The 12,085-nt window shown below is 33.7% G+C and overlaps 1 protein-coding gene across 1 annotated transcript; it reads right to left on the reverse strand.

Moving 5' to 3' along the window:
* Positions 1 to 426: 426 nt before the first annotated feature.
* LOC137388221 (RYamide receptor-like) lies at positions 427 to 11,802 on the reverse strand. The gene is made up of 4 exons (XM_068074723.1): positions 11,167 to 11,802; positions 8,655 to 8,849; positions 1,913 to 2,119; positions 427 to 774 (listed from the first exon to the last, which is right to left on the reverse strand). Exons 1-4 carry the CDS (start codon positions 11,800 to 11,802, stop codon positions 427 to 429), a joined length of 1,386 nt encoding a protein of 461 aa, XP_067930824.1.
* Positions 11,803 to 12,085: the final 283 nt, after the last annotated feature.

A 12,085-nucleotide genomic window follows, 5' to 3' on the forward strand; every position in this document is an offset into this window, starting at 1 on the left:
TAAAATTAGGAAAAGTTTATAACTGTAAAAGTTTTATAGTGAAATATAGAAGGTTATAACGCAAGGAGGAGACGACTACTAAAAACTGATGTATAATAACCTTTGCAGATTAACTAATACACTGTTCTAGTATTATTGCTCACACGACAAATTTTTGTTACCATATTATAATTCTTATATTGTTTTTATGCGTAAGTCTAAAAATAATTATTGTCTACAATTCTAAACTTTATCAGAATCTATAAAAAGCACATGTAACATCAGTCTTCATCAGAATATATACAAAACCATCTGTAGGTTCAGTTTTCTAAAATCCATAAAAAGACACATGCTGTTCAAATTTCTATCAAAATCTATTAAAAAATGTTGGCAGCTTGCCAGCAAACCTGTTCACTGTATGTATTTGTAAACCGTCATCTTCACCTGCTAAAGTTCTTCCTCTTCAGTCGCGGAAGCAGATCTGATTCGAACGCTTCTATTTCGTCTGTTGTTATGAGTGTCATTGCCTGATCGTCGAGTGACATCTTTATCAGGGTGCTTGCCATCAATTACACTTTTATTTGGATGCTCACTAAAAGTTTCATCATCTTTCATCTCCTCTCCTTTGATCACTTCTTTGCCCTCAACGCATTCATCTTCGATGGATTTACATGGCTCGACATTGTCTGGCAAGTGCTTGCTATGAGTGGCACCGCCCTCAATGAGTCTGCTTTTGCTGCAGTCTTCTGTGTTTTCATTTTTGCCGTATATTGGTCGTCTGTTATGTTTGCGAGCCTGAAAAAATATATATTATCATTGTGTTGTAACAAGTTTCAGTTGCTTTTCTCCAAAACCTATTTGCAACATGTTTTAATTCCAAACAGACCTATACTCGACGTACACTCGACGTACACTAGACGTACACTCGACGTACACTAGACGTATACTCGACGTACACTAGACGTACACTCGACGTACACTCGACGTATACTCGACGTACACTCGACGTATACTCGACGTACACTCGACGTATATACTCAATTTTACTCTTTCAACAATATTTTCACTTTCATCTAACATTTTATCAACTTCATATCATTTTCTACAATAAGTGACTTGAGTGAATTAGTGACACTTTACAGGCTTTGTACGAATGCCACAAGAATCAATGCTGTATTGTCATGTGTCTTTGCTGAATTCTCTTATAATACTACTTAGTACTTTAAATGTTTTTCATATATTATATACACTATTCTATAGAAATTCTGTTTGTACGTTGGAGCAGTCGTATGTCGAGGTACGTATTCATTACTATTATCTTTCTTTTCGTAATCGTTCTTAGCCTTTGCTCTAAATGTACGTGTAATAATTTATAACTATAATAGTACTCTGGCAGTACTCTTAGCCTTTGCTCTAAAGTCCTGCGCAGTTAGAGACCGTCAGGTGTAATAAGTAACTGCACAAGTATTCAGCAATGCGAAAAGGGACCAACTGTCACTGATAGTAGGCTAGGAAGCCAAATATACGTGTTTGATACCTGTGTAGTGTGAAATCGTTTTCTGACACTCTTAGTGTAGCTTCAGACGGATGAACATGGCTCTTATTACAGTAAAGATCTACTTTTACACAAACCTCTACTTGAGTACCTCCTTCTACTTGAATGACACCTCTAATACAACGCCGTTATAAGGGAAGGGTTGAAAAATACAGCCCCATGGCACTCAAATAAAGGTTTTACTATATTATAGCTTACCTTTTGGATACATAATGACTATGAGTTAGAATTAGAGATGTTGACTATAGAAATATCTTTCTACTGCACTCATTACAGAACAGTTTCTTGAATAGTGTGAGACTAATAGATTTTTGCTGACCTTTTTAAGACATCAACCCTTAATGCAATACTCAGACATATCTTTTAGTTACAACTTACCAATCCATTGCTTGGGGTTTCAGCGCATTTTGAGACAGAGCGTCGGCCATGTTTGAAAAGGTCAGCTCTGCTGTCACCTCTTTCTGAAATGAGTGTCATTTTGGTGGAGAGTCGGTGTAAGGGTGGATTAGCTCTTGCTGCTCTTTGAATGCTGTTTACTTTTGATAGGATCGGGCAGCACCTCAGCACTAGTTCTGCCAAGTCCGACTACAGACAGAGAAAATGTTTCTTCATCATTTGCCGATCTTAATATGCGTAAGGTCAGCTAGGAGCTGCATACTTTAGCGTATATAGAAAGTTCCGGATCCTAGACCATAGTAAAAACTATCTATCAAATGTGAAAGCGCTTATGATAGTACAATTATTTCTGAACTGAATATCATTGCAAAGCTCAAAGCCGGCAGAACTAAATTAAAAAAACAGTAATCAATTTAATAATAATGATAATAATATTATTAATAATAATAATATTATTATTAATAATAATATTATTACTATAATAATAATAATCAAAACAGTAATAATCTAATATAGTTCACAGTTTTCACACTCTTTCAAAATTAGGATTTTGGACGGAGCTGAAAAAACACAATGTTGATGTACACCGGGTTTAATAGATTGTGCACAATAGAATATTCATAAAAATATATTTTTATGAATAGAAAAACAAATAGTTTTATTGTAAAGCTCTTATCGCTGAAGAGAATCTTTCTAGTTTTGCCTACTTTTGATTTCATGTTAAAAATTCCAGGCAGTATGTCATTAAAAACTTCTGTTTTGCCCGTAGTCATTTTCATTTTTTGATTGATTGAAAGAGTTCTCAGTATTTCGACGACATCTCATGAACTAATAATTCAGTTGTCTTGAAACTTTAGAATTATACTAATAACATACAACACACAGTGCATATATTACCACACATAGTGCATATATTGCTACACAGTGCATATATTACCGCACACAGCGCATACAATGTTTTACCACACACAGTGCATATATTACCACACACAGTGCATATATTACCACACACAGTGCATATACTACACACAGTGCATAAAGTCCATAATTCTATGTAAATCAGAAGTACAGAAAAGCAAAGCAAACTATGTAACCAAGTTTATCCAGTGTATGATTTGGTGGGAAAACAACTCCCCAAATTATCTTGGATTTCAAAGTATCAACTTAGAGAGATGAGTAAGTCTTGAGGATCATGGCAATATAGGGTAGTTCTTTAAATGAGATATACCAAAGAACTAGGTGGATCAAAACTTTAACTGTTGAAACCCAGTTTAAATCTAAACTTGGAAATTTCCCATGGACTCTTATAGTAAATTCTCATTGGTCGAAGGGATGACATTTTATAAGAATATTGAAACAATTTAGCGTCAACTTCTCTTGTTGGATACTTCTAGGTCCTTTTGCATATTTTATTGATCAGAATGACACAATGTTGCGGACAAATTATCAAAATGATTTATACTATTATTATTAGTTTCCTTGTGCTCTTCCATGTTTCCATGACGAGCATCATGCGGGTTTGGAGATGTGTGCAAGTTGCGTTACCACGCAAATTAATTGTTTCTATGGACATTCGCATGATGCGGATTGACTCCGTCGCCTTGTTGAAAAAAAGTAAGGAATTGTCCGCTATACATTAATAATTAGCGACGCACGTGTTAGTAACCTAAACACATGAAACTCGATCGAGAAAGGACAACGGCAGTATTGAAAATGTTTAGAATTGAATAGCTGGCGTGGTATTTTAATGAGCATTATTCACAAAGGCTGTTACCATTATTCGCAAGCATGGTAGATTCGATAAAGTTTCGCGAATCTCAAAACTCGCTTAGTTTGCGGATTTATGCCGTTTTCATGATGCGGTTAGCTTGCAGATTGGCTCAAATTTGCACATCATGTGTGTCATGTAAACATAGTGACTAAAACAGCGGCGTCAGCAATTGCTTACTATATTTTGACTGTATGTTGCTCTGGTGCCCTATTATTCTATCATCCTCAACAAATCTTAGATGTAACTTAGACTAAACCATCTCGCCCATAAAAACCTTTCCTTTGTCATATAATCAATACAACCATCATACACTTAGACGTAAACTATGTTTGTGTATTGCTTTAGTTCAGATATTCACATCGACTTTGACATAGGCTGGAGTACTGGCTAGTGTCTCTTATACATACCGTAAAACTTCTAATTAAAGGCCATGGAGTTAATTTTTCAGCACTTTTTGAATAGTGGAGGTCAAATAGAGGCTGGCGTTGTATTTTACATGGCTTGTCAGCACTTTGAGAAGATAAATTTAGCCTTAATACAGGTGTAGTGAATGTCAACCTACATGTATATTTTGCTTTCTGTTTCCGATAAAGCGATATTAACCTTTTTGAGTGCATTAAAGCTACTAACTTACCTTGCATTTAGAAGTCAACAAATATCTCTACCAATGTGTATCTATTGTTTGCAATTAATCCGTGATGATATTATAGCCTGTGTCCTGCTTTGCCATTTAGAGGAGCTTTTAATTTTTATTTCATTCTAAATTTGAAAACATGGTTTCAAGTCCCGATGGTTGTCCAGTCCCTTCCACAATGTCTTCAGACTTCAAATCTTCTTCTGCACTGCAGAACTAGTCGATGTTAGCGTCAAAACAATTTTTTTAGTGGAGCAAAACTTTTACGCGGAACTCTGTGAAGTTATACAGCTCTGTACTGGCAGAGTTGTATAGTTCTACAAAGTCTCGCGATCAAAAACCGGAAACAAAAACGCGACTGATCTCTAATGGAATATTCATAACTCGCTCTCAATACCGCTTTTTTTTGCATTTACTTTACGTTTTTACAAAAACGTTATTAGTAGATTTTTGTAGGAAATGCCGTTCTCTTTCAAATGGTGTATTATACAACAATCAATTTAGAAGCGACTGCCAATGGGAGTAATTTTTTGTTGGTTAATGTTGTGACCTCTCCATTATAACTTATATAAAAATAGTAGGCGCGGTCTGTTTGTTTGGAAACGAGCGAGCTCCCGTATACGCTACCGTTAGTCGGGAGACTTTGTGAAACTATTGGGATCTGGTCCAGCCTAGTTCAGAGTTCAAAATGGTCAAGTTCTAACTAGGTGTTTGCTGTCCACTGCGTAGGGGCCAGCCTACACTTTCAACTCCAATTAATGACCTCAGAGCATAGAATGGATAGCTAATGGCTGTCTTCTTTAGTCCCTTGGGAAGGTTAATAGGACATCTCATCTAGCCGTACTCAAATCTACTCAACTTCTTGACAATATTTCAGGCGTATTCTCGCTGCTTTGCAAACAGCCCCCAGTCTGTGTACCACTTTATCTTTTCAAACAGCGGCCTAATGACTAGCAGCTTGTCATCTCAAAAATGGACGTTGTTACATCGTTTCGACATTTGTGTGGCATCGCCTCTGGTTTAACCAGTCAATCCACATTCCAGCTTTATATTCGGTTTTAAGGCAGATTATCCTTCCTCAGTTATGAGGCCATTCAAATGTTTATAAACCGGAATAGTTACGATTGAAGCAGTGTAGAAGCAATAATAATAATAATAGTAATAATAATAATAATAATAATAGTAATAATAGTAATAATAGTAATAATAGTAATTATAATAATAATAGTAATAATAGTAATAATAATAATAATAATAGTAATAATAGTAATAATAGTAATAATAGTAATAATAGTAATAATAGTAATAATAATAATAATAATAGTAATAATAGTAATAATAATAATAATAATAGTAATAATAGTAATAATAGTAATAATAGTAATAATAGTAATAATAATAATAATAGTAATAATAGTAATTATAATAATAATAGTAATAATAATAGTAATAATAGTAATAATAGTAATTATAATAATAATAGTAATAATAATAATAATAATAGTAATAATAATAATAATAGTAATAATACGTAAAGACAGTGACAGAAGCTGGCATAAGCCAGTCTATTATAGGCCACCTTTTAATATTTAATGGTTTGTTGTTATGCTTATATGTACTTTAAATCTATTATATTATCTATTACTATTTAAAAACCAGTTTAACTTAATCCATGCTTTAAAGGCATAATTTTATTGTAATAATTGTAATAATTAATTATTATTAATATTTTTATTATAAAATAATTGTGTTTTTTATATTAAATGCTCTTTTTTTCTGGATATCATATCTGTAAAACATTTTTATGGAAAAAGATTAATTTCAATAAATCTCTTATACATATTCTATCATAGATACATAGATATATACATATACATATATATATATATATACATATATATATATACATATATATATATATGTATATATATATATATACATAAATATATAGATATATACATATACATATATATATATATATACATAGATATATACATATACATATATATATACATATATATATACATATATCTATATTCCTGAGTGAAACAATATTTAATATGGCTACTTGTGTGTGTAGCATCTCACATATAAAACGTTTCATCAAACAGAAATACCTGGCACTCTATTTGTGAGCTCTATTATATCTCAATGTAAGCCAAGTCATAATCAATTCCAAAAAATGGCTGCCGGCACTCAGTACAATTAAAACTCAAAGTTTGTTAAAACTGCACTTGATTACTTGATAATTTTAGGTCAATTTTTAATCAGAATGATAATATACACTTGATATAAAACTAAAACATGAATTTGTATTAAAAATAATTTAAAAACAGAGCATTTACTATGAGCGTTACAATTTAATTATTTATAAATGCCTGATACACTGTACTTGTTTAAAACAAAGCACATTGTTGACTTCTAAGTAACACCTGGCATAAAACCTTTAAATAATTGGCAGTTTTATTCAAATAAGTCACACAATAAAACATATTTTACTAAATCGAATTTTACAAATATATCAATAGATGAGCTAAGACTGGACTACTCTCATATGCTTTAATATGTGACCTTGACTTATGGCCTATACTAACTATCCTAACTCTGACAATGTTGTTATTAGGGAAATTTTTGGCCATGCCAGTAATTGGTAGCGGGCCACTTTTAAATTTTAAGAAAACCATGTGAAAGCTATAAAGCTGACATGATTGCAAATATTAGTTGTCACAGGTAAGTACGCCTTGGTAGATTACCTGTCATGATGGCGTAGCAGGATTCTTACTGCTAGTTCTTTTGGCCTCAAAAAATTAGGTCTTCCGATTGTGGTTGAAAATGGCTAACAAAATCACCTTACAAACCAACGAGCATCGATACGCATGATGAGCTTCTATCTCATTAATAAAACGTGGCCCACTAATAATGCACCCATTTGGACAAAAGCCATATAGCTAGAGGTGGAACGAGACACGAGACGTCTCGAGTATCGACCTGTGTCGTCTCGTATCGGTCTCGTCTCGACTTGACTATTGCCAAACTCGAGACAGGAAATAGAACTAAAGCGCCTGCGCACGGTTGTTAAAACATGGCTTCTTGCGGTAGCAACAACTCCATATATTGTAATGGATTGCGGGCAACTGCCTTTAAAGTTATACCCGGTCCGTTACTACCTGTTGCTATTGATTATGTTGGCCACCGAGTCTAATCATGTAGTCCGGACAACGGCCCTGTTAAAATATTGTAGTTCGGTTCAGTGTCCTTGAAACAGATACCGGGGGGGGGGGTCGTATCTAATTACTCTTCGGATAATCCTCGGATAATAAGACTATTGCGGGTAAAATGTCTGTATTTTATCGTATCGTGTCTAAACACCAACTACCCTTCATAAAATTCGGGCCTCTTTTATATACTACCAATCGCGGGTAAAACTTGCCCGGACACAGAGAAACGAACAGAAGGCCGTGTCGACCATAGTCCGTGTTCGGTTAACAATGCCGTTATTGTTAGTTCAATATAAGAATACACGTGTACATGTATACAGTAATTCATATAATTTCATGAGTACAATTTAAATATAATTCACATACTACAGTTAATACACAAACAAAACTTAACATTAATGAAACGATAAGAATGAAAGTGTTATCGTGTGTTCTTTTAGTTGCGGTATTTCTTTGTAGAGCGACGGCTATCGGTTTCATTACACATTACATTAAATGTAAGACTTATTCAATAGATGTTAAAAATATACATGTACAAAGCAATATGTTTTAATAGTTATGATCAATCAAGCTCAATATTCTTAGAATATATAACTTCGGTATTTTAGAGCTGTTTGTGTCACTTTTGTTTACAAAAACTACATGCATATCACTATTAAAATGTTGTATTCAAATCGTTTAGACCAGGTGAAAATTCAATTTAAAAAGAGGTTTATCAATTTTATATATACCAAGTACGCTAGTACTTGTGTTGTGATATCATCACCAAATGCTCATTATTGCACTGTCTCGTGTCTCGAGTCTCGAATTTTTACAAGACAGTGTCTCGAGTTTCGTCTCGAACATAAAAAACCTGTCTCGTTCCACCTCTACAAATAGCCAATTCGTTTTTTGAGCTTTATAAACAAATCTGCTTCACACATGGCATGTTCAATAGCTCACTCTAAGGTTGCTTTCTATCCTCTTTCTCTATTTTCTCTCAGTGGAGCCTCAATCTTATTAGGAGCACCTGAACTGAATTCTATTACATGAATGCTTTTTATTAACACGTCTTATCTGTCATCTACAGCTCTTGACAAGCGCAGCAGGTGCACTACTCACCCTGAAGTTGTCATTGAGGAAGCCATAAATGATTGGATTCTGGAAGCTGTTAGACATGGCTAGCCAGTTGACACTGAAGTAGATAATTAAGATATCTCTTTCTGATAAACCAAAGTCTTCAATGAGGAAGAATATGTAGAGGGGCATCCAGCAGAGCGTAAAGAGCAGACTCATTGTCATCAGCATCTTTATGACCTGTCAGCAGACAACGTTCATAACATCCATTAACAAATTCATTAAAGTTATTAAATAAATACATCAAATTAATTCATCGAATACACCGAATACTGATGCTTGGTAAATATTAAAAGATTTCATGGAGATCTTCAACCTTTATTAGCAAGTCTAATGATTTAAAAATAATCCTTTAGCATGCTAGCTATTCCAATTAGTTCATTTTTGTTTTTGAACACAGCCGGTTTAAAATGCCATTTTAGATTATACATTGCTTTGAAAAAGAAAAAATAATGTAATGCAGTAGCGCTTCCTGCTCCAAAGTGTATCTTATGTACAAAGTGTAGTTGTACGGTTATCATATCTCTCCTTTGTTGTCTACACACAATATTGTAATGTACAGGGCTAAAAGCAAGTTGCCTTTAAAGTATAAAACCTTGACAAAAATGATCTTGCAGCATTTTAACTGATAGGATATGGTTTGTTCAGGCATGTGTTATGTATAAATAACAGGGGTTGATGTGATTCTTTTGAATGCTGCATTATTAGATCGACAGATTTTTCTATAGGGTGACGAGTTCAAGACATTGTAACTGTAACATCTTTTTCCACATTTTTATCAAAACTTTAGAAATACTTCTTTTTTGTTCTGCAATTAATCCATAAAATTTGCAATTTGAATCTTTTTTATGGAGTCTAAAACAAGCGGCAAATGAATTAATACGTTCCAAAGACTTTATGAGAGCCATCGCATTCCTCAATGATATTGCAGCATATAAATATTCATTAATGCCATTACTCTGCTGTAAACAACATACTTAATAAAGTATAATACTTTATTCAAATAAAGTAAGTATCAATATTACATCAGATTTTGTATAATAAATTAATCTGCCAAGCAATATATACCAACAAAGAACTCATACCCCTACACATAATCCCATTTTTAAGAAATAACTGATAATTTGTTCTATCAAAAAACTTATTTTACAGTAGTAAAGCATGATTTCAAGGCTGAAAAAAGCCTGTAAAAATTCATGTAGAAACGTTTAGAACCACTGTTCGAGTTGGTTACCATGCTATATATTGAGGTGCTCACATCCCATCCTACCTTCACACCCAGTTCTGTAGCTTTTGAAAAACTTCCTTTATAAAATCACAAATACCTAGTAACTTATGTTGTTAAGTATGGCCGCTCAATTGATAGCTAATGATTGCTGCACAAAAATAAAATGGCATACAATATGGGTGGTCTAAGTTGCGCCATTGAAATGTGCTATTTGCTTAAAATGGGCAACAATTAGCAAATTAAAGAATGTTGAAATGTCCGAGAGACTCTGCAAATTGAAATTTTCTCAAGCAACAGGTTTGAGTTTTTATCAAATACTTAACAATGAACCCTTAAAAAAATAGTCACTGAGCGAGATGTTCTGTTGTCTGTTAATTTCTCCTTTGAGAGCGGACTGACAGCTAAGAGAAATAACTCACTGATTCTTTGCTAAATAGTACTGTCTTTCATAGTAATGGCACATCAAATAAAAATAAATTGCTAACAATATTATCTTATCTTTTCCTTCAAACAGACACTTTTTTACTTGTAGCTGTTTTTGTACAACTAGAATAGTGCATGTAGCACAAATTTGTCAAAATTTGCTTTTTGCCAATAAAATAAGTTTTCATCACTTTCAAATAACTCCTAGTAGTTATGTTATTGGTAAGTTTCTGTCATAGCATTAGCGGAGATAGCTGTATAAAGCTGCTAAAAAGTACAGATCTCAGGAGCACATGTATGAGAATACTACGGAACCTTGTAGCACACATGGCAGACAGCGAACAAATAAGAACTATAAGCATTTGATGAATTGGATGGTGCTGCCTGTTGGTACAGTGTAGGGTCTTTTTAAAACAAAACAGAATTTTTACCCTTAGCCGTGAGCCTCGCATCTACAATTGCATTCCATTATATTATATAATGCCACTCTATATATAATTGTATTATATCATATTGAATTATACTATGTGGTATTATATTATACTATGATATACTATGTTACTAATTTAATATAATTATATAATACATTACTAAAATATAATATAGGAAAAAAATATTATGTGGTTATAATATTATATAATATAGTCAAATAATATTGTACTTTAAATCATATTACTTTATATTACATTAAAATATATTAAATTTTATAATTATATATTTAATTATATCATAACATGTTATTGCAAGTTTTATTATAATATAATATAGTATGCAGCGTTATAGTGTGTCAGATCAGTGTGTTTGCTCAATCTATTAGTTTCACCTATGACACAATATGAGTCTTACCTTTCGCCTGTTGTTCAGTTGCTTTATATCTCTTGCATGGTCCTCGACACCAGGAGTTGTCCTATACCAGAGTTGCACGCACACGAGACTGTACATACTTATAATGACGAGTACTGGTATAACGTATGTTATTATTAACAGAGCTATGGTATATACTTTTCTGATGTCAATAAGTGTCCCTTCCGGCCACCACTCTTTACAGAGAATTAGGCCTTGATCGTCAGCTTTCGCTCTAGCCACCCATAGCTGAACAGAACATAGGCAACTAGAGACAATCCATATAAGCGCAATTACCCATAGCACATGCTTCCTTGTGGTACGCAGCAATTTCAGCGGATAACGGATGGCTATAAACCTGTCGATGCTAATAGCCGTGTTCGTGTAGACGCTTACGGTCACGGACAATACTTGCATGAAGAGAATTATGGGACACAGAGGTTCCGGAAATGTCCAGTTATACAGAAGAGCAGATGAGAACGAAAACGGCAGACATATAACAGCCATTAGAAGGTCTGCCAAAGCCAAGTTGATAAGAAAAGCGCGGATGTCAGTGTTACATCGGCGGCCATTGGTGAAGACGACGAGGGAGGTAATGTTTCCGCTGGCTCCGAGTAGTATAGCGAGAATGTAGAGCATATAGAATATTCGCTCAGCTACAGGGCTAAGGCCTTCGGAGCTGTTGTCTATAGTTGTCAGGTTGGCGGATGAGTTCATTGAAAAGTTTGTCATCTCTGCTGAGTTACTTGTCCTCGTTGTGGTGCAAACGTAGTTGAAATCTTTTCTTAAAACTTTAACCTTCAAATCTAAAAATAAAAAGGAATGATGAGGAAGTTTTAATATGTTTTAAATGGGACTGCTGAAATGAGACTTTATAAAAATGGTAAAATATGAGGTAAGTTAATGAATCAAACTATACTAT

This window comes from Watersipora subatra, chromosome 2 (assembly GCF_963576615.1).
Source record: "Watersipora subatra chromosome 2, tzWatSuba1.1, whole genome shotgun sequence".
Lineage (NCBI taxonomy): Eukaryota > Metazoa > Bryozoa > Gymnolaemata > Cheilostomatida > Watersiporidae > Watersipora > Watersipora subatra.

Excerpts from the sequence above, each read along its gene's own strand:
- LOC137388221 (XM_068074723.1), bottom strand. The coding sequence starts at position 11,802 with ATGCTCTACATTCTCGCTATACTACTCGGAGCCAGCGGAAACATTACC. Across the intron at positions 8,850-11,166 it reads AACTGAACAACAGGCGAAAG|GTCATAAAGATGCTGATGAC; the intron begins GTAAGACTCATA and ends GTCTGCTGACAG. Across the intron at positions 2,120-8,654 it reads TCCTCAATGACAACTTCAGG|TCGGACTTGGCAGAACTAGT; the intron begins GTGAGTAGTGCA and ends CTCTGTCTGTAG.